A 20,114-nucleotide genomic window follows, 5' to 3' on the forward strand; every position below is an offset into this window, starting at 1 on the left:
GGACCCAATCCTTGCTTGCCTCAGGGCTGCTCCAGTGCCCCTTGGCTGTGGGCACTGGTGAGGACATCCAGCACTGCACTGGGGGGGTCCCTCTAATATTCAAAGCTTTCATTTCTGGCATTGCCCTGGTTTTACTTTGCCTTATTTTAACTACAGAAACCAAATCCTCTGTGTTTCTACTCACAGCGGTAGCCTCACCACCCCAGAAAAGCTCTGCTGTCAGCCCAGCTTTCTCTGGGATTAAAACCAGGATTAAAAGACCCTAAAGATTCCCCCTTCCTTGTCCCCAGAACCCTCCACCCACGCTCAAGGCACATGCTCTCACCTCCAGCCCACGACTTACCTTCTTCTGCAGGGAGCTCTGTGGGTTTTCATTGACAGAACAACGAGTGCAACACAGCAAAAAAAATGAAAAAATAAAAGATTAATTATTGATTTTGGCTTTGATGAGTAATCTCTCCCCCTGTGCCCAGCATTCCACTCAGTACCCCAAAATGCAACTTGTTCTGCACGTATTCCCACATCAAGGCAGCTTGGCCTCGAGCTTCTCAGTCCAACCCCAAGTCAGCAGCCTGGAAACATCATTTCCCTGCTGCAAGTGGCTCCAGCAGCATTTATTCCTGCACTCAGCCTGCCTAAAAAAATACTCCTCAGCAGCTGCCCTCTCCAAATCCAGGACACAGAAGTCCAACCATCCCATAAAATGCCCTGCCAGAAACCCAGCACGGCCCCGCTGGGGACTGTAACTTTCAGACCACATTTCCTCTTAATCAGCTGCACTTTACAGCCTGCAATGCTCCAGGAAAGAACTCCAAAGCTGATGCTCAGCTGTTCCAAGCCATCCTCCTGAATCCACCTCGGTGGGTGCAGAGCCTCCATTCACTCTGCTGAGCCCAGCCACCTGCACAACCTGCAAAACCCCCAAGATTCCCACATCCCCATGAGGTGACCATCACCTTCACACACCACGTGCACCGTGGGGTCCCACGGCCACTGGGCAAAGCACAAACCCTGGAATCCACATGGGAATCGCTCCTGCATCCTCACCTGGGAATCAATGGATGTGCTGGCCCTGCTGTGGGCAAGGCTGGGCCCAGCACTGGAAGGTCCTGCTTGCAGGGAGGGCTCAGGAGTGACCACCCTGGTTTTGGCAGCTGATGGGTGCTTGTCTCCATTTGCACTCACTACAATCAGGGAATGGTTTGGGATGGAGGGACCTTAAAGACAATCTCATTTCACCCCCTGCCATGGACAGGGATACCTTCCACTATCCCAGGTTGCTCCAAGCCACGTCCAACCTGGCCTTGAACACTTCCAGGGATGGGGCAGCCACAGCTTCTCTGGGCAACCTGTGCCAGGGCCTCCCCATCCTCCCAGGGAAGAATTCCTTCCCAGTGTCCCATCTAACCCTGCCCTCTGGCAGTGGGAAGCCATTCCCACTTGTCCTGTCACTCCAGACCCCTGCCAAAGTCCCTTTCCCGCTCTCTTGGAGCCCCTTAGGCACTCCCTGGAGACTTCTCTTCTCCAGGCTGAGCAGCCCCAGCTCTCTCAGCCTAGTTCTGCACCCCATGGGGTGGCAACAGGCAGGTGGCAGTGCTGGTTTAATGGTTGGACTCAATGATCTTGGAGGTCTTTTCTGACTTTAACGATTGTACAAACGAGATGTTTCTCCAACTCTTTTTGTTCCTGGGAGGGAATAAGGGACCAGATGAAGTTCAAGGTGTCCCATCACAGGACCAAACATGTGGCTGTCTCCAAGCACCTCCACCGTGGGGCCCTGAGCAAGAGCAGGAAGTGAAACCTGCTCGGCTGTTTTCCATCACCTATTTTCATTCAGAGAAATGAAAAAAAAAAAAAAAAAAACAAACCTAGCCCACCTTCACTGAACAAAGCAGTGAAAACAAGAAGCCTGATCATGTTTATGCTTCAGACTGCACAAGCTCCTCAGTGCTCACAGACACACTCACTAGGAGTTGTTTTAAACCCACGTCCTCCTAGAGAAGGCTACCCTGATTCCCTGCTATCCTGAAAAACAGACTGGGACGTAATGCCTATAATTATTCTCACAGCAAAGATAACATATATAATCTTGGAGCAGCTTCAGCGCTTCAAATCGCTCTAGAGAGGGTGTCAGAGGAGGGTGGCTCTTGTCCCTCTCCCAGCCAGCTCCTCTCCACCCCCGGCTTCCTCTCCCCAGCCCGGAGAGCCACCGAAATTAAAAGCAGAAGAGATCTGCTGCTGCTATTTCCATCCAGGCTCTGCTTCTAAGGGTGCCACGGTGTGAGGTAAGAGGGCTGGGGGCAGGTGGGTGCCCCGGGGGAGGTGGTTGGGGCTCCCACAGCTCTTGGCTCACCAGGGGGTGCCCAGGGGTGACTTTTCCCCCCGAGCAGGTGCCCGAAACACGGTGGGGTCCTCCCAGCGCTTCTCCCACACTGCGTTTGCACGGCGAGCAGCACCGCTTGCAGAGCTGGGGCTTTGCATGAGGTGTTGATTAAAGCACGAACACAGGCTCTGTGAACTCAGGAAACACGTGCGCTGTGGGGCAGCCAGCCGGAACACCACGGGGGACGGTGACACCACCGCTGCCACCCCAAACAGCAGGCACCTCCCAAAGAACCCCAGTTCTGTGTGTGTATGGTGAGAATCAGGCAGTTCCTGCCATCAGCGGCTCCTTCCACCGCCACGCAGCAGCTCAGTGCCCATTTTGCAACAAATGCCGAAAGAAATAAGGTGGAAAGTCACAATGGACCCACATTTTGGGGTTTGAGTCGATGAAAACCCAACAGAAAACAGGAAGGTTTGGGGCTGACGCCTCTCACTTCCAAAGTGTCACTAGAAATAAGAGGGTTTGCTACTCATCAAAACCCAAGTTCAGTGTGAGTCAGCCCCGTGGCACCAGGCAGGGCAGCAGAGCTGGTGCCATGTCCCATCCGTCTGGGAAACCCACCGCAAACCGCAGGGAGGGAACCAGAGAAATTCCAAATCTGCAACTCCCTTCGGACAACGTGGCGAGCGCAAACAGCTGAAATGGAAAGTCCTGGCTGGCACCTGAATAGCCCCTTTCTTTGGCCAGTGGCTCAGGGCTCAGCAGGGAGATTCTGCCCTGGGCACAAGCTCCCTGATGCTGCAGCACAAACGCAGTGACACCATCAAGGGCAGAAGGTGATGGTGGCTGCTCAGAGTGTCCCAAAATCTGCGGTTCCTCTGCTCCTGCTCTTCTGCATCACAGCTCTGGAGAGCAGAGCCAAGAAAGTGGAGATACCCCAACAGGGCACCAGGTGCCTGGATGTCACAGGGCCGTTCCCACCAGCAGAAGAGCGTGGTCCCCTCCAGGTTACTGAGGCAGCCCCAGCTCCACCACCCCACAGGGCTTTGCCTTGTGGGGGCACAAAGCGCAGCTCCAGGGAATGCTGAACACTTGCAACTCGCTCTGAGCTTGTCACATCACAACATCTTTCCTCACTGTGCCATCACATGGTGCCATGGGCCCATGCTGGGCTGCAAGATACCAATCCAAGATGCTCTGAGGGCACACAACCAGCCCTGGCCACCCCGGGCAGACGCGGGGCTGGCGTCGGGCTATTTTAGCAGGAGGTTTAATCTCCAGCTCCTGCCAACTCAAACAGGGCTGGCAGCCCACGGGTTGGCGCCTGCAACATGGCAGGGCACGGTAATCAGGTGATGAAAAGGTAAATAAACACGGGTGCCACCCACGAGCGAGGTGGCGCGAGAGCCCCCGGGCGCTGTGACAGCTTCGGTGTCCCCAGGGAGAGCTGGCCCCGCTGCCCCGGCCAAAGCAAACACTCAGACTGGGACAGGGTGGCACTGGGGGCGCTTTTAGGAAATGTTTGAGTTCCTCCTGCTGTAACAGGACCAAAAATCCCTGGAGCAGCACAGCCCTACAGCAGACAGTGTTCCTCCATCATGCCCTGAGGTATTGCATCCCACTCCGCTTTGGGGGAAACTGAGGCACGAGGTGACACTCTCCAGGGCCAGTGCACTGCAAATCAAACCCTGGTGCAACCCAGAACAGCAAACATCTTGCAGGGTGAGCACTGAAATACCATTTCCCTGCATAATTTCAGGAGCTTCCTTGGGATAAAAGCAGATTTCCCTTATGGGAAACACTTCTGCCCCAAGCAATGTGGGAAGGGTACGAGCACGATGCCCAGTGGGGGGATAATGATGAGCATCACACCCAGGCCAAGCTTTCTGCTCCAGGTAACTCCCTTCAAGCTACACTTCTACATTGTAAACTCATTTAAATTTTTTTCCCTGCCTTTAATTTCTTTTCCCATAGGCAAAGAAGAAGAAATGGATGTGCAAAATAAGGGACGCATCCGATTCCCAGACTTTGCTGACAGGCAGGAAGAAAGTAGTGAAAAGAGGAAGAAAAACCCTAAAACAACCCCAGCTGGGAGAGCAGCCCCCGCTCCATGACATAAAGCAGGAACCCAGGCAGGGCTGCTCTGGGATCTTTCCACCATCCTGGAAGACACCAGGCAGGATAAACTGTTATTTTAACTGGCTGCCTTTCCCAGGGCCGGCTGCACGGGAAGGATCCCATCCTGGAGGGGTGTCTGCTCTGCTTCATCCCTGGTGACAGCCAGCACCACACACCACCAGTGCTCCACAAAACTGCTGGATTGGATTGGATTGCACCACCAGGACAGGCTTTGCCAGGCTGTTTTAGCAGCCCAGCACCTGCTCAGTGTAAATCCCTCCAGGGATGAAGGTGTGAAGATGTTCCTCACCCTGCACAGTGGCACTGGAGCTGCCTGAGGGTGAAAACCAGCGTTTGTGAATTAACCCTGGGTGTTTTAGCGTCATCTGGGATGATAAACTCTCAAAGCCTAACAGTGCTCATGCTCCCTGGTGTTCCCAGAGGACAAAACACAGTCAGCTAAGTGTCTGTGGCTGTGTATGATTTAAATTAACCCACATGGTTTATCCACAGCTCCATCCCTGAGCTTCCTGAACACCGCTGCACCCCTGGGGCCTGTCCTGCACCTCCTGCCTCACCTGGGCTCCAGACACACACTGGGGTAAGAGGTGGCTCCACTTGGGAAGAGCAGGACCCTCAGGGTGCAGCTGAAGGGATGTGCTGAGCCTGCTTCAGCTCCTGCCCAAGCCTCACTCACCCCCTGCCCGCTGGAGCCAAAGCCACCACGAGTAACTGCACCAAGATGGGGTCAAACACAGCCCAGAGCTGAATTAGCCTTTTACCAAAGAGCCCCATACAATAAAGCCCAGCAGCCAGGCAGCCACCTGGAGCCCAGCAGGGTAAGGGACTGCCCCGGGGCACCCCCACGGCAGGGGGGTCACTGCCCCCAACCACCCACGCATGGAAATGTCATCCCCGGGCAGGCACAGCTGCAGTGGGTCAGTGTGTGCCATGTGAGCCCCTGCAACCCAAGGAAAATAGGAGTTAACCCTGCATTAAAAAGCACCTTTTGAGTGCAGGCACAGCACTGGGAGCAAAGAATCACAGAATGGTTTGGGTCAGAAGGGACCTTAAAGATCATCCTGTTCTAACACCCTGCCATGGGCAGGGACACCTTCCTTCCACTAGACCTGCTTGCTCCAAGCCCTGTCTAACCTGGCCTTGAACACTTCCAGGGATGGGGTAGCCACAGTTTCTCACCTGTGCCAGGGCCTCACCACACTCATAGGGAAGAATTTCTTCCCAATATCCCATCTAACCTTTCCTCTGCCAGTGGATGGGGCATCCATCCCCATCCTTGTGCTGGGTGACCACAGCCAAGCTCTGCTTTGCACCACAAGCTGCTCCCAGATGATCCAGCCCTTCCCATGTCCTCCAGCACCCCCAGTGAGCTGGTCCCAAAGCCATGAGTGCTTTTCCTCCTGTGCCTTCCCCTCTGGAGCAAAGGCAGTGGTGGCTCTGGGTGTGCCATGGGTGGGGGAGGCACCTCCAGCCCCAGCACCTTATTTGCCTACTGCCTCACAGCTGCTTTTCCTGTGTGCCAGGTGAGGTTTGGGTACACCAGTGACAGCCTCTCACTGGGGCTGCTTCAAAAGGCATCAGGAAGATAAAAGGAAGGAGGTACAACCCCCCTCCCATGGCAAACACCAGCACTGTGCTGTTCCCGTAACTCCCCGGCGCTCATCCCTGCTCCAGCCCTGCCCTGCCCTTTGCAAAAGCCCCAAATCCTCCTGGCTGGGGGATCCACAGCCCCCAAAATAAGCAAATTCGGGCCAGAGGAAGCACAGGGGATGGTAACAGCCTGGGGTGGGTGAGCAACACACGAGGACGGATAGCAGAGGCTTAAGGGCCAGAAACATCCTTGCTGCTTTCCAGGCCATGCTTTAGGGTAAAATGATCCAACCATTTTCCTTGCTGGCACCTGGACACCGTCAATAGCTGGCAACAAAACCAGCCCCAAACATTTCTGGTTTGGGTCACGAGGCCTCCCGTGGCAGACGGGGCTCTGGGCCAAGTGCTCGTCCTGCCCTCCCGCTGCTCTTCCAAACCCACCAGGACTGAACCCAGCCCAGCCCCACCTCCAGGACAGGGACAGGGGCCAGGGGAGAACAGGAGCACCAGGCACCCACAGCCCCGCTTGAAAGGCTCATTTGTTCCTTTTCTGGCCAGCTGAGCCGATCTCAGCAGGTCAGGGAATAGGAAACAGGGTTATCCTGGATGTGCCCCTCAGCTGGGACAAAGACCCACCCAAATCCAGCCCAGTGCCATCTCCTTCTCCCCAGAACATCAGCATGTCCCCATGCTGAAGGCTGAGCCACCACCACCATGTCCCACTGTCCAGGGAGAGGGAATCAGGAATGGGGGTGGGAGTGTGGCATCAGACCAACGGTCCAAGAAGCTGTGGGAAATAAATAAGGAAAACCTCACCAATCCCACCTGGAACTTCCCTTCCTTTCTCTTGGAAATGGCTCATCCCCAAATCACTGGACAACACAAGTTTTCCTCTGCAGTGGTGCAGGGGGTCCCAGCATGGGGCCACAAACCCTGGCTGGCCCTCTGAGCATCCTCCTCCCACAACACAAGGAAAAGCACATCAGTTCCCTGCCAATATCCCACCTCCTTCGCTTAATGCCAGGAAAATAAGGAGAGAAGATTTTACCCGTCTTGCCCCCCAAAACGAAGCTGCCACCCAGGCTTGCCACTCCAGTGCCCACCTGGAGCTGGGAAAAATAAAGTCTTGTGGAAATTCTGCAGGAAAAACTTGGGGAAATGGGGTTGGCAAGTGGTGTCCTCTCATCCCTGTCCCCATCAGCACCCGCAGTGGATCCCGGGATCGCTTTGGGAGTGGGAGGGAGCGGGACGGAGGAAACCCATGGCTCCAGCCAGGGATGGATTATTTGAGCAAACTAAAAGCAGTGGTTTGTTCCCTCCTGCACCAACGCAGTGGAAAGAATTTCCAGCTCCGGCTCCCGGGTGGAAAAGCTAAAAATCTGCATTTAAATAGTAACGGTTTTGGAAAAAGAAGAAAACAAACCGAAACCCCCACAACCACTACAGGAGTTGGAATAAAACAAAGCTAAAGGTGGGGTGGGTTTTTTTAGTTTTGGGGTTGTGTTGGGGTTTTTTAGCTTCTCCTCACCTCTGCTCCAAGCAGACCCTTTCCATAACCACAGGGAAAGGCAAGGGAGTGACACTGGCATGTTTGGGAACCTTCTGGCAGAATTGCCACAACCCCAACTTCAATACACTCTCTTTTTCCACCCTAGAGATATCATTTCATTTGCTTCATTCCCCTAAGCCTATTTTTTCACCAAATTTCCCACTGTAAATATTAAGTAAATTGGGAATTTTGGGCCAGTAATGTTTTCTCATCCTTTTGGGCTCTGCTGCAGCCCTTGGCTGCTCCCCACATCCCAGGTGAGATGCCCCGATGCCATCCTGAGCCAAAACCCACCTCGACCCAGCAGAGTGGCTGAAAAGCTCCAGCCAGGCCAGGGCAAGGTGTGATGGTGGATTTGTGACCCCTCCAGTGCTCAGTGGGCGGAACAGCATCCCCCAAAACTGCCTCCCTGAGGACCAGCTCCAACATCCCTTTACACTGAGAGAAGCATTTTCCACGAGGCTGTAAGCAATCACCAAGGATATCACACTTGCATGGCATGGAAAATAAACCAATAAATAATAAACATGAGTAAGAAAAATAAATTATAAGTTCTATTGTAAATGTAACCAAAGTTGCTGAAGCGAAGCCCCAAACCTGTAACAACAATTAAGAAAGGAAAAGAAAGAACTGCAGGATATTGCTTTTAAACCCAAACAGCATCTTCTCCCTTCCTGCCAAGATGAGGGATCTGCTCACTCTGACCCCTCCAAAAGCTGATATTTTAATTGCTCTGTTTAAATCAATATGTTCTAATCAATCCTGCTACCACCTGGGTATTTATGGATCAGGAAAACCCAAATATTGCCCACTGGGGTGGAAGGATTCACTGCCCCAAGCTTGGGGCTGAAGGGACCCAACTCCACCTTCAAAGTGCCAGAGGAGTGAGGGGGTTGGAGTCCTTTTTCCATTGGTTTGTTTTCTGGAGGAAATGCCTTTGCCACGGCAGACCTGTGGGAAACTGGGAAGTTTGAACGTGGCATCACGTCCCAACCCATCTCCCATCTGCTGGTAAATAAAACCAGGGTGATAAAACATACCCAGTGTATCCACAGGGCAGTGCATCTCCCGGCCCTCACGGTGCTAATGAGCTGCTTTTAACTCAAACTGAGATAATCATCATTAATTTCTTTCACAGAACTCCTTGCCCCAGCTGACCTGCCCCCACCCCTCCCCTTGCTTTTTCTGGTATCTGTTCTCAGAGCACAGTCTATTTTCAGCAATCCTCTTGGATGGGTTTTCATGGAAAATGAAGTCTACACTGCCCTTAGTTTAGATTATATCAGAAGAAAAAAATTTCTGTAGGATAGAAAAGATCTGTTCTTCTGGATGGGAAAGAGGGGTGAGTTGGACAATTAATACTTTTCATGGATGAACTCTCTAAGGTCACACATCTCTGTGTAACTGAAGCAGTTCCTTTCCTGGAGTGAGATACTCAGGGATCCCTGGAAACATGAGTCCCAGCTAGGGTTTTTCCACAATCTCCTTCCAAATATGTGTAATATCTGTGTGCAAGTCTATAAGGATGAAATATTACATATATATATATGTATGCATGATACCTACATACTCTTGTGTATGAGGACAAAATCTTTTATATATGTATACACACAGGGATATCTATATATATTTATGTCAAAAAGGGGTGGAAAAGGGAAGAATAATTTGAATTAGGCTTTTGTAAATAGAAGAGGAACCCAAAAAAAAGGTCTGAGCCAGCACAGCAGAGCAGCCCCATCTCCCCCTGGTCAATGCAGGACCCCCCTCCAGAGGGAAGCAGAGAAAATCCCTGGCCTCCTAAACATGGAAAAGCCCAGAATGCCAAAGGACACGGTGACCTGAGGGGAACCCTCTGCGGTGGCCGGAGCAGGAGGACCAGGAGCACAGCTCCATCACTTCCCCTCTCCCGCCCTGCCCTGCTGAGCCAGCCTTTCTCAGTTTTATTTTTCCACTCACTCCCCGCATATCCCTTAATTTAGCCCTTCTGTTGACTCGGAGGTTGCAAAATGGAAAAAAAAAAAAAAAAGAAAGGAAAAGTGCAAACAGGCAGGTAAAGGGAGGGTTATCCCGACCCCGGCTGCCCGTCATCTCCCGGGAACAGGCGGTGCCTGCTCGGCGAACTCCAGCTGAGCCGATGTTTTACAGGGACAATCCCTGGGGATTCGGCCACTGCCAGAGGGGCTGGAGTCACCGCTCGGCTCAGTTCCTCCTCCAGGAGCTCTGAGCTTTCGCTCCCCGCGGCAAAGGAAGCAGAAGAGAGAATCTCCCCCACCCACACAGCCTTCCCAAAAAACAACTGATTTTATCAGCCACAAGCGCGAGAAAAACTGTTTCCAAACCAGAAGAAGAAAAACAACTAAATAAAAACCCCCAACCGCACCCCCCGATATAGTAAAGCAAATATCGAACACAAAAAACACACAGGCTGCAAGCGCTCCAGAAAGACAAGGGGAAAAAAAAAGGGGGGGGGGGGATAAAAAAAAAGGCATTTTGGCCATTCGTCCCTCACGGAGGACACGGACCAGCCGTGGGGACGGGTCCCTGCACAAGGAACAGCTTTCCCACCCATCTCCTGGGCGCGGCACAGCCACGGCCGGCGCTTTGGGGACCACGGGACGTGGTTTCGGTGGGATGGGGAAAACCCGGGAGCGCCGGGGCTGCTCCGGCCCCGCATCCCCCCTGAGCCAGCCCAGCCCTTCGGGCCGCACGAACTCCCGTCCCTTCCCCGCCTCCCCCCGCGCCGCTTCGGAACGCGCAGAGTGCTTAAATAGCAGGAAACACCCGAAGCAAAAATACCGCGGGCAGGAACCCAGGGGCACAGGGGACACGCAAGAGCAAGAAGCGGATTTCCTCCCCAAAACATCGCACCTCCGACGGCGACGGTGACCCCGGAGCGCGGCTGGGCCGGGCCACCAGCACAGTGTCACCGTCCTCGAGTGCCTTCACCCCTCAGCTCTGGATGGGGAAAACAGTTTTATTGTCTGTGGTTCGTTTTCCCCCATAAAGGAGTCTTTTGTGCAAAGGTAACTTGCAAATATTAATGGGGGGATTATATATATATATATGTACAATCTCAAATAAGACATATATAGATATATATAAAATCTCAAATGGGATATAAAGACATAAAAATCTCAAATGGGAGATATATATATATAAATCTCAAATGGGAGATATATATATATATAAAAATCTCAAATAAGACATTATCTCAAATGGAGCATATATGTGTAATCTCGAGTGGCATACACATATATATATATAATCTCAGAGGAACACACATATATATAAAATCCCAAATGGGACATGATACATACATTAAAAAAATCTCAAATAAGATGGGGATTTATATATATATAAAATATATAAAATCTCAAATGGGTTCATGTAGGACCACCAGGGTAGAAGCCAGGACTTGCATCAGCACATCCAGCAGATTTCTGAACATTTAAATTTTAGGAGGATTTTGATGCTCAGAGCAGTGGAACCTACATTTAGGGCTACTATAGGTCTAGACTTCAACAAGAGGTGCAACATTTTAGATTTTAGCCACCAACACGGGTCACAAATTGATGCCATCACATGCCCTGAAGCACCTGATGCCTGGGGATGTGTTGGACCAGGCTTGCACATGGGATCCCCACCAAACCACAGCCTGACCTCGCACTCGCCACCTCTGCGGGTGAGAAAGAGAAAAGGCTTTTACAGAGTGATAACGAGCAGCCAAACCTCAAAAACTGGGAGGTTCCCACAGAAAACCAGCAAATACCAGTTACAGACACAAGGTTCATCGCTGGCAAGGATTAATTCAACTCGCCTTCAAAAGAGCAACCCTTTGGACTCACACCCGACAGAGACTGGCTCGGCTCAGGCGAGTCACCCACTGAGCCATCAGCATCAATCCCCACGGGAATAAGGAGCCTCCTGTCCCAGCTCTGCTCCTGGGTGCTGGCAGAGCAGGCAGCTGCCTGCAGCCCTGCCTGTGAGGGGTTAACCGCCCACGGAGGAGCCTCTGGCGCACACTCACGTCATGGAAACACTCAAGTAACCACAATTTTCTCTATTGCTTTTTGGCTCCGGTTTTTCAACATTTCTCCACTTCCAGCCCAGATCTCTTGCTACCTGTTTTCCAGCGAGGTAATTGGTGCCGACAGCAGCTCCGCTGAGCAGCTGGGAATTTATTTTTAATATAGGTTACTGTTATAGTTTCTGCTCCCAATTACTACCGACACCGAGATATAAAAAAGATCACGAGTCACAAGGCTGGCAAAAAAAAAAAATTAATTATCAGATGCAGAATAATAAACAGAGGTGGGCTAGGGAGGTTGGTTCTTTCTGGGTATTAATATTGCACTGGGTTGGACTGAAGCCCCACAGAGCTCAGTCCTGCTGCCACCCACCCACCCAGCACAGGCCACTCTTCTCCATCCATCCATCCCTTCCACTTCCCCATCCCACTCCTCCCAGTCTCCTCAGCATCAGCTGTTTCTCCTGGCCAAGGTTTAACCAGGAAGGGCTGCCTTTACCCCATCTGAGATGCAAAGGGAGCTCATCCATGTGTGCCACATGAGAACCAGGGGAAGGGGAGGGGGGAAAAAGAAGGGTGAAAAAGGAAAAAAAAGAAAGAAAATATAAAATAGCAAGCAGAAAACCCCATCCCTCTCCTGATAATCATGACCTGCCTTAATATTTCCACCCTGTAACTGAGACTGCGAGTGCCGGGAATGCTGCCAGGAAACATCAGTCCAGCAGCTCAACTCCTGGTCCACATCCCACTCCCAATGCCTCCCCTCTGAACCACTCTGCAGCTGGTTACTGCACTAACCCACATCACCCCAGCCAGCCTCATCTATCAGCAGAGAGAGAGTCCTGATGGGCTTTTCCCAGGGAAAAAATTAAGTAGGAGTTCTAGAGCATCCTTGTGCAACGCCAGCACCCAGACACCCGGCATTACCTGACAGAAGAGGTTTGCTATTCTGCTTTTACTGCCCCAGTCCCCATGGAATACAGCTCAGGTGTTGCTCATAACTTCTCAAACCTTCTTTTAACAGCCCTGAAAACATTAACAGGGATGGGTTATCCACTGACCCCCCACCTGAGCTCGATGGACCAAGAGAAGGGTTTTGTGGCAGGTGTGGACACAGCGATGCCTCAGGGAGGAGGAGCCCCTTCCCCAGGAGTGGGGCTGCACCAGCTGGGCAAAAGGCACAGGGTGCAAACACTCCACATGCAGCTCATGGCTTACAAAAAACAACCTTAAAAAAAAACCAAAAACCAAACAACCAAACCACAAAAACCATTTTGTAGGGGTATCAGCATCCCGACTGACTCTGCGAATGCTGTGTGTGGGAGACAAATCAAAGCTGGCTCCTCCAGAGGTTTGAACACACGAAAAAGCATCACACCAACCTAATTTCTCAGGACTGTGAAAACAGGAGCATCCCAGGGCTGTGTGCAGGCCCACGAGGCTTCTGGTGCCTTCTGGTGACCAGTTCAGACCCCTGGTGCAAATCACCAGGGAACGCCGCTCTCCAGGGAGGGTCTGTGCACCCAGGAGGGCAGGGGTGAGCCCAGGTCTCGAGTGCTGCAGAGGGCAGCTGTCAGCACCAGAAATAACCATCTGCTTTCAGCTGCCCATGCTCAGCCCTGTTCCATGCCAGCATCTGCAATTCTGGGCCTCCAGCAGGGATGTCCCACGGAGTCCGTGCCAGAAACGTTGCCTGGGGTTGTGGCTGTGCCAGGACAGACCCAACCCACAGCCAGGAGCCTCCTGTTTTCACACCATCCCTTCTTGCAGGAGCAGATCAAGAGCAGAGCAAAAAGGCAGCGACTTGGACGCTTCTCAAAAATTAAAATTCTCCTCGGGAGGAAGAAAGCAAAAGCAACACCAGGCGTTGGGCGATGCTTTTTAGTCAAGAAAAAAAGGGCTTGAGGGAAGCTTTAAAGAGGAAAACTTCCAAATCAATAGGATTTTTCAGGGATTTACCCTGGAGGGAGATGACCACAGAAATGGGATTCAAGAGCTTCAAATCAGATCTGGAGATAAGAAAAGGCTTAAGACACGAAGAAAGACCAACAGCACTAAAATGGCAAAGGGCAGATGTGTGGCTGTGTGGTGATGGCAAGGATGGCACTAGGATGGCTTGGCTGGAGTAAGGAGATCAAAAGAGACACCTAAATTATTGAGGGAGAGGATTAGCCTGGGAGAAGGGGGATATTTTGCTGCTAATGGTGTATTTGGAGGAGCGGCTCCAGCCCCTTACTGGAAGCAGCACATCCCAAGCCAACATCTGGGCATCCACAGCGCATCCAGCTCCTCTTAAATCAAGTGTTCTGCAGCACCCCCAGCCTTAAAAACAGCAATGTAATAAAAATATTCATGAAATAACACTTGTACCACAGGAAGGCCGAGCCCAGGGGGAAACAGGGCAAGCAAAATCCCTTTACCCACAGCACAGCCTCTGCCCCTCTCCTTGCCCTGGAAATCTTCCTTCCCTGCTTCCTGCAGCATCTTGAGAGCATATATCAATTCCTCTCTACTCACAAATTTTTTAGAGGTGGGTGTGAATGCAGATAACCTCAGAGGACAGCACAGGGATGAAAATCCCGAGCTTCCTCTCATCAGTAAGGAAAACTTTGTGTAGTCTCTCCCCAAACCTGAAGGCACTCACAAGGTTTGAATGCCTCAGCACTTCTCCTGAGGAAAAGGATTTGGAGGAGGAGAGGGAAGGGGAAAAAAAAAAAAAAAAAAGCCCCACAACCCGTAGCATGTTTATGAATCAGCCTGTTCAGCGTGTGTTTCGGGGGTGGAAAAGGTGGGCGATGCGCAGAGGAACAGAGCGCAGAGTTCGATGAGTCAGAAAACGCCGCTTTTCCTCTCCTTGCTGGCATCTTAAATATTTCAGCGTGAAACAGGAATTTTATTTTCTTTTTCTTTTTTTGGTGTTTCATATTATTGTCGAGAGAGAGAGAGAGCTTGGAGCGTAACCTTGGCTCGTTAGCAACCGCCGGCAGCTCCTCCGACGTCAAGCCCCGCTCGGCGGCCGGGAGTACGCACGGGAACACGCGTGTGCTGAGGGATGCACACGCACATGCAGCCCTGGGACAGGCTGGGAGAGCATGGAAATAAATATAATAATAGTAATAAAGTATTGGTGATTTTTCTAGCCAAAGAGCAAAAAGCTCCCTTGAGGACGAGCCTTGGTGGGGTTTTGGGAGAGCAGCAGCGCATCCCGTCTTGGATTTGGGCTTGGGGATGTCTCCTCCTCCCCAGCTTCCCCTCAGGCAGGCTGGGGCACACACATGGAAAAATACACACAAGGACTCGGGGATCCTGAAATAAGGCTTATGGAGACGTAGGGAGGGGTGTCATAAAAGACAAGCAAATTTGCACATGGGCTCGGAGTTCACCCGGGGCCAAAGATGGTTTGAACAACGCCCAAACCAGTCACCCTGTGAATACTGTTACCACTGCACCTTGCAGAGGGGCACAGGAGGGTCTGCAGAGCATGGGGGTCAGCCCCTGGAGCGGGGAGGGTAAAGGAGAGGATGGGGGAGCCCCTGAGGAGGGAGGATGGGCAGGGTCTGATCTTGCCCAGCAGCATTTCCAAGCCCAGCCGGCAGCAGGGCTTCTGCTCCAGAGTCAGAAGAGATGAAACGCACGAGGAGATAAACACCCCTATCCTGCAGCCACCGAGTTTGACTCCACTGACATTCACAGCCCATTTGGGTTACGGATGAAGCAAATAAAATTATGCATATGCATTAACACTGGCAATATCCTGCCTGAAATGTATGCTCATTTACACTCAGAAATCCATTTAGAAGGGAGAAATCAGAGCTATATTTAAAACAGAAAAATCACTTGGCTGTCCGCGAGGCAACTCCTGTTTACATCTGTCATTCCCTGGCAAAACTGAAATCATTTCGGGGGAAATCGCATCCCTGGTTTTGCATTTAGGAAGACAAATGTTTGCACCCCTATATCCTCCAGCTCAGTGTAATATAAAATAACAAACGTGCATTTGCTTACTGCTGTTTGTTTGTTTGGGTTTGTTTTGGTTTTTTTTTTAAGTTTTGTGGTCTAAAAGCCACCTGTGGAGCTCAGAGCTTGGGGATGGGATGAGGGATAGGGAAGGACCCGCTCGGTACACGTGGAACATCCAAAGCATTTATTAATTAAAATCGGCTTTGGAGATTCAGAATCGCCATGGTGAGACCTAAATGTTCTGTGGCTTCTCCAGTTTCCTTGGCAAACGAAAGGCCATGCTGACAGCACTGATGACAGAGCTGAAAGGAGAACACGGGCTCTTCCTAACGGAGAAATATCTTCTTCCACTCCACTAATCTGTATTGCACTGCTTGGCTCCCAAGCCACAAACTGGAGATACTAAATAATCAGTATTGCTCTCTGTTTCCTCCTGCAAATGTAAATGTGGGCACTGGAACTGAAAAAAAACCCCAATTTTAGGCTCCAAAAGAATATATATTTTTATATATATAAGGCACACCAGTGGCTGCTGCTTCTCACTTAACATCAGAGCTCGTTGCAGCTCATATTTTTTTAAATGCAATAAAAAAGCAGCAGCCAGCAGCTCTCTGAAGTGTGTCAGGAGGCAGTTTTTCAGAAAGATGATGTATTTTAGATTGTGATTCACGACCACACTGGCAGTTGGAGTTCAGGTTTAGAAGGAAATGAATGAATGTGAGACGCAAGGGTGCGAAAATGAAAGTAGCTGGAGCTGAAGGTCTGCTCTGCGCTCCGAGCCACGCAAGATTTGAGTGTTCTTCCCCTTCTGTGCAAGCTCAAGCGAGTCACCAAACTGCCCCCCACTTCTGCTGGCAGAGTTTAATTTAAGCCTAAATTAAAACGCAGTTTAATACAGGCTATGTCCAAGAACAGCACCCTCACCCAGAGCAGCTCTCCCAAACGGGGCACCCGAGCACAGCTGAGCAGCTCAGTCAGTGCCTGCTGCCACAACACAACCTGCAAGTTCCTACCCCCACTCTGCACGGGTTAAAGCTGTTCTAACCTGTCCACATCTCATCTGCACCATGAGAAAAACATAAATACCGCTCGGAGATTGCAAAAAATTCAGAATTCCTAAAAATCTTCAACTATGTTTCACTGATGGGAACAGTGACATGGGCAGTCCAGGCACATCACTGTGAGCTGTGCTGCGCAGGAGATGCACAGCTCTGCTTGGAAGGCAAAAGCCACGGGACATCCCAAAGTCAGAAGCTCTTGTGAACCAAGAGAAACCCAGCGCTGGGCTGGACGGGAGGCAGAACTGCCGAGCGAGGCGAGCACGGAGCCATTGCTTGCAAGAGGAGGAAGGAAGAAGGAAAAAAATAAAAAGGCAAACCAATTGCCACCACTAACCCTTTGCTCTGCACCTGCGTCACACCTTCGAGGTACCTTGTCCAAGGCAGAGCCCGGTGCCACCGAGCAGCCGCCGTGCCTGCCTCAGGGACGATGATTCACTCGGGCAAACAGGAGCCCCACGACAGCGATGCCCCATCAGTGCCACGCTGCTGCACAGCACAGAACACCCACCATCCCCAGCTCCCCGTGGGGCCAGGGGACAGCACAGAAACTGGGAGCAATTCGACCCTGAAAGCAGCCCGAGCACCTGTTTGATGAGGATGTTGCAGTGAGGATGTATTTTGCCTTCAGCCCCCGAAGCAGAGGGTTTCCCTCCCCTCCCAGTTAACCACACAGTTCCCCAGCTGCCCTTCTCCAAAATGAGGGCAAACAGGGCCAGGTGTGATGCTCCACTGCAAGAGTTCCCAAGCCCAGCCCTGACCATGCCGGCTCAGGGGATGGAGCTGAAGTACAGGGAGCACAGGAGGGGGTGGGGGACCCGAGCACAGCCCAGCACAGAAGGGCTGCTCGCAGGGCTCGTCTGGAGGAGTCACAGCCCTCTGATCCTACCTAACACAACCCTGCCAGGGAGCAGAGATGCAGACAGCAACCCTGTCAGCATCTGCTCAGGCTTTCCTTAGCCTCAGCCGTGAGCATCAAGCAAAAAGCAGATGCAACAAGCTCCAACCCAGAAGAGAGTTTACACACTTATCACCTTGCACGAGTTCAAGAAAAGAGTTGATACTCCAAAGCACTGGAGCAAACTCACCCTAAACCCTCCTGTTTCCGTGTTCAGAGTTAACGACCGACCTCGGTCACAGTCACCCTGAAATCACCTGGGTAGGTTCAGACACCGCGGCTACACTGAACACTCACAAAACACAAGGGAAAAATTTCCCTCCCCAATCCCACGAAGATGCCCAGCTGCCCGCACAGGGTCCCCTGTGTCAGTGTGACACACAGCCAGGCCAGCACACGGCCTGTCACCCCATGTACCTCCACCCCCCCTTCCTCTTCCACAGCAGTACCCGCAGCCCATGCAGAGCTGCGGCGAGCCGAGAGTGGGGTCCCCCCATTACAACACCCCTCACCCCGCTTTTGGGGTTTCCCTCTGTCACGCACAGGCAATGGGACCTTCCCCCTCTCCTTCCTGGCGACATTCCGCTATCCCTCCCGGCTTTCAGACGCTCCGCCAGCGGAATTAACACCCCGCTAATTGCCGGCGCCCCGGGCCGCCCGTCCCCGCAGTAATTAGCCTTCGATTAAAGCCAACAAATATTGTCCTAATCAACAGGTGTCCCGCGGCACATCCCCACCGATCCTCCGCACGCCCGGGGCATGGTGGGGGGACACTCCGGAGGGGACCCAGGGCAGTACCCCGGACCTTCCCGGTGCTGGCGGGGAGGCTCCCGGAACACATCTCGATCCCGGGGGCGGCGGGGAGGGTCCCAGTGCCGGTACGGGCGGGGAGGGTCCCGACGGAGGGTTCCAGCCGGGATGCCGCAGTCCCCTTGGAGATGCCGGTGTCCCGCTAGCCCTGCCCCATCCCGCATCCCCCCGCGCTCCCGTCCCGCCGCACTGACCATTGGGGCCGTACTTCTCGCGGTGGCGGCGGACCTGCTCGGGGCTGAGCCCGCAGCTCTCGCTGACGCCGAAGCGGCGGAGCACGTCGAGCACCGGCAGGCTGTGGGCCGCCTCCATGCCCCGGCCCGGGCGGTGCTGGCCGGGGGCGCACCGAGGCACACGGGGCGCCGCTCGCACGGCGCTGCCTCGGCACCGCCTCGGCACCTCTCCGCCCGCCCGGCGCCGGGCCCGCCTCCCCCGGCACCGCCCCGCTCCATCCCCGCCTCCCCCGGGGCCCCGCGCCCAGCGCCGCCCCCCCGGCACGACCGGGACCGCGGTGCGGGGCAGAGCGGGGACCCCCGGGCTGCAGCACCGTCCCCTCTGACGAGGTCTGGAAGGGACATTAAGGCTCATCTGGTTCCATCCTTTGCCATGGGCAGGGACACCTTCCACTGTCCCAGGTTGCTCCAAGCCCCGTTCAACTTGGCCTTGGACACTTCCAGGGCTGGGGCAGCCACAGCTTCTCTGGGCAACCTGTGCCAGGGCCTGCACACCCTACAGGGGAGAGTTTCTTCCTCATATCTAGTCTAAATCTCCCCTCCTTCAGTTTAAAGCCATCCTTTGTGCTGTCACTCCAGGCTCTAGTCCCAAGTCCCTCTCCAGCTTTCTTGGAGCCCCTTTAGGTACTCAGAGGGTCCCTAAGGTCTCCCAGACACTTCCACTCTGCAGGCTGAACAACCCCAGCTCTCCCAGCCTGTCCGTGTTCCAGCAGATTTCCAGGCTGAGGAGTGGGCAGGTTTGTGGGCAGTGGAAACAGTCCAGAGGAAATAGCTGTGTCTTAGGCAGTTAAGAGGAGAGGTAATGTTTCCATCACAAAAATAATATAAATAATATTAGGAGTAATAGAAGGAGTTGGGAAAGGTGCGTGGGTGCAGCTCAGCTGAGGGGCTTAAGGGGACCAAAGAGTGATGCTCTCTGGTTCCCCTCCATCACTCCACTTTCAGCTGGAAGATGAGCATGCCCCATCCCTGCTCCTCACACCCTGATGGAAGCAGAGCAGTTCCATGTTCATGGACCTTGGTGGCATCAGGGGCACTGTATGATGGCAACAGGAGCCCTGGAATTACAAATCCCTGCCTGACATCTGTGAAAACCAGCAACAGTGTTCTCATCAATGCCCTGTGTCCAGAGAGAGGCAGCTGTGCTTTGGAAACGTGAAATGTCCCTGCAGGGAGATGGAGGAAGGAACCAAGGCACCTCATGTGGGGTAAAACCCGAGCACCACCAGTCTCACTGTGCATGTCTTGGACACCCTGGGACATCACACTTCTCACTGCTTAGTGCTTCTCGTCCCCACACAGAAGGCAGAACATCTGTATTCAGGGAATGGGCTCATTCTGGAGGCACTGATGTTTTTGCAAGGATCCAGTACAGCAGGACTGGCCTCGAGCCATCTTGCTGCCCTGTTGCTCCACACAAGGGGCTTTACATCATTCTTTGCAACACTTGTTGACTGTTTCCTAGAAGCACAATGGCTGTTTCGAGCAGCTCCCTCGTGCAGCAGCACCCTGAGGGGTTACCCT

The 20,114-nt window shown here is 52.8% G+C and overlaps 1 protein-coding gene across 4 annotated transcripts in view; it reads right to left on the minus strand.

Annotated features, from left to right (window-relative positions):
* Positions 1-18,748, minus strand: part of ATP2A3 (ATPase sarcoplasmic/endoplasmic reticulum Ca2+ transporting 3) — a 49,951-nt gene extending 31,203 nt beyond the window's left edge. For 2 of the 4 annotated variants that reach the window (XM_050321920.1, XM_050321922.1), the window contains exons 1-2: positions 18,552-18,747; positions 344-361 (exon numbers count right to left, since the gene is read on the minus strand). In XM_050321920.1, coding sequence (XP_050177877.1) covers positions 344-361; positions 18,552-18,669 — 136 coding nt within the window. In that variant the 5' untranslated portion in view covers positions 18,670-18,747. Of the gene's footprint in view, positions 1-343; positions 362-18,551 lie in introns of all 4 variants that reach the window. The other 2 variants (XM_050321921.1, XM_050321923.1) reach the window with 2 other exon arrangements.
* Positions 18,749-20,114: the final 1,366 nt, after the last annotated feature.

This window comes from Myiozetetes cayanensis, unplaced genomic scaffold, assembly GCF_022539395.1.
Source record: "Myiozetetes cayanensis isolate MyiCay16 unplaced genomic scaffold, myiCay2020 scf27, whole genome shotgun sequence".
NCBI lineage: Eukaryota > Metazoa > Chordata > Aves > Passeriformes > Tyrannidae > Myiozetetes > Myiozetetes cayanensis.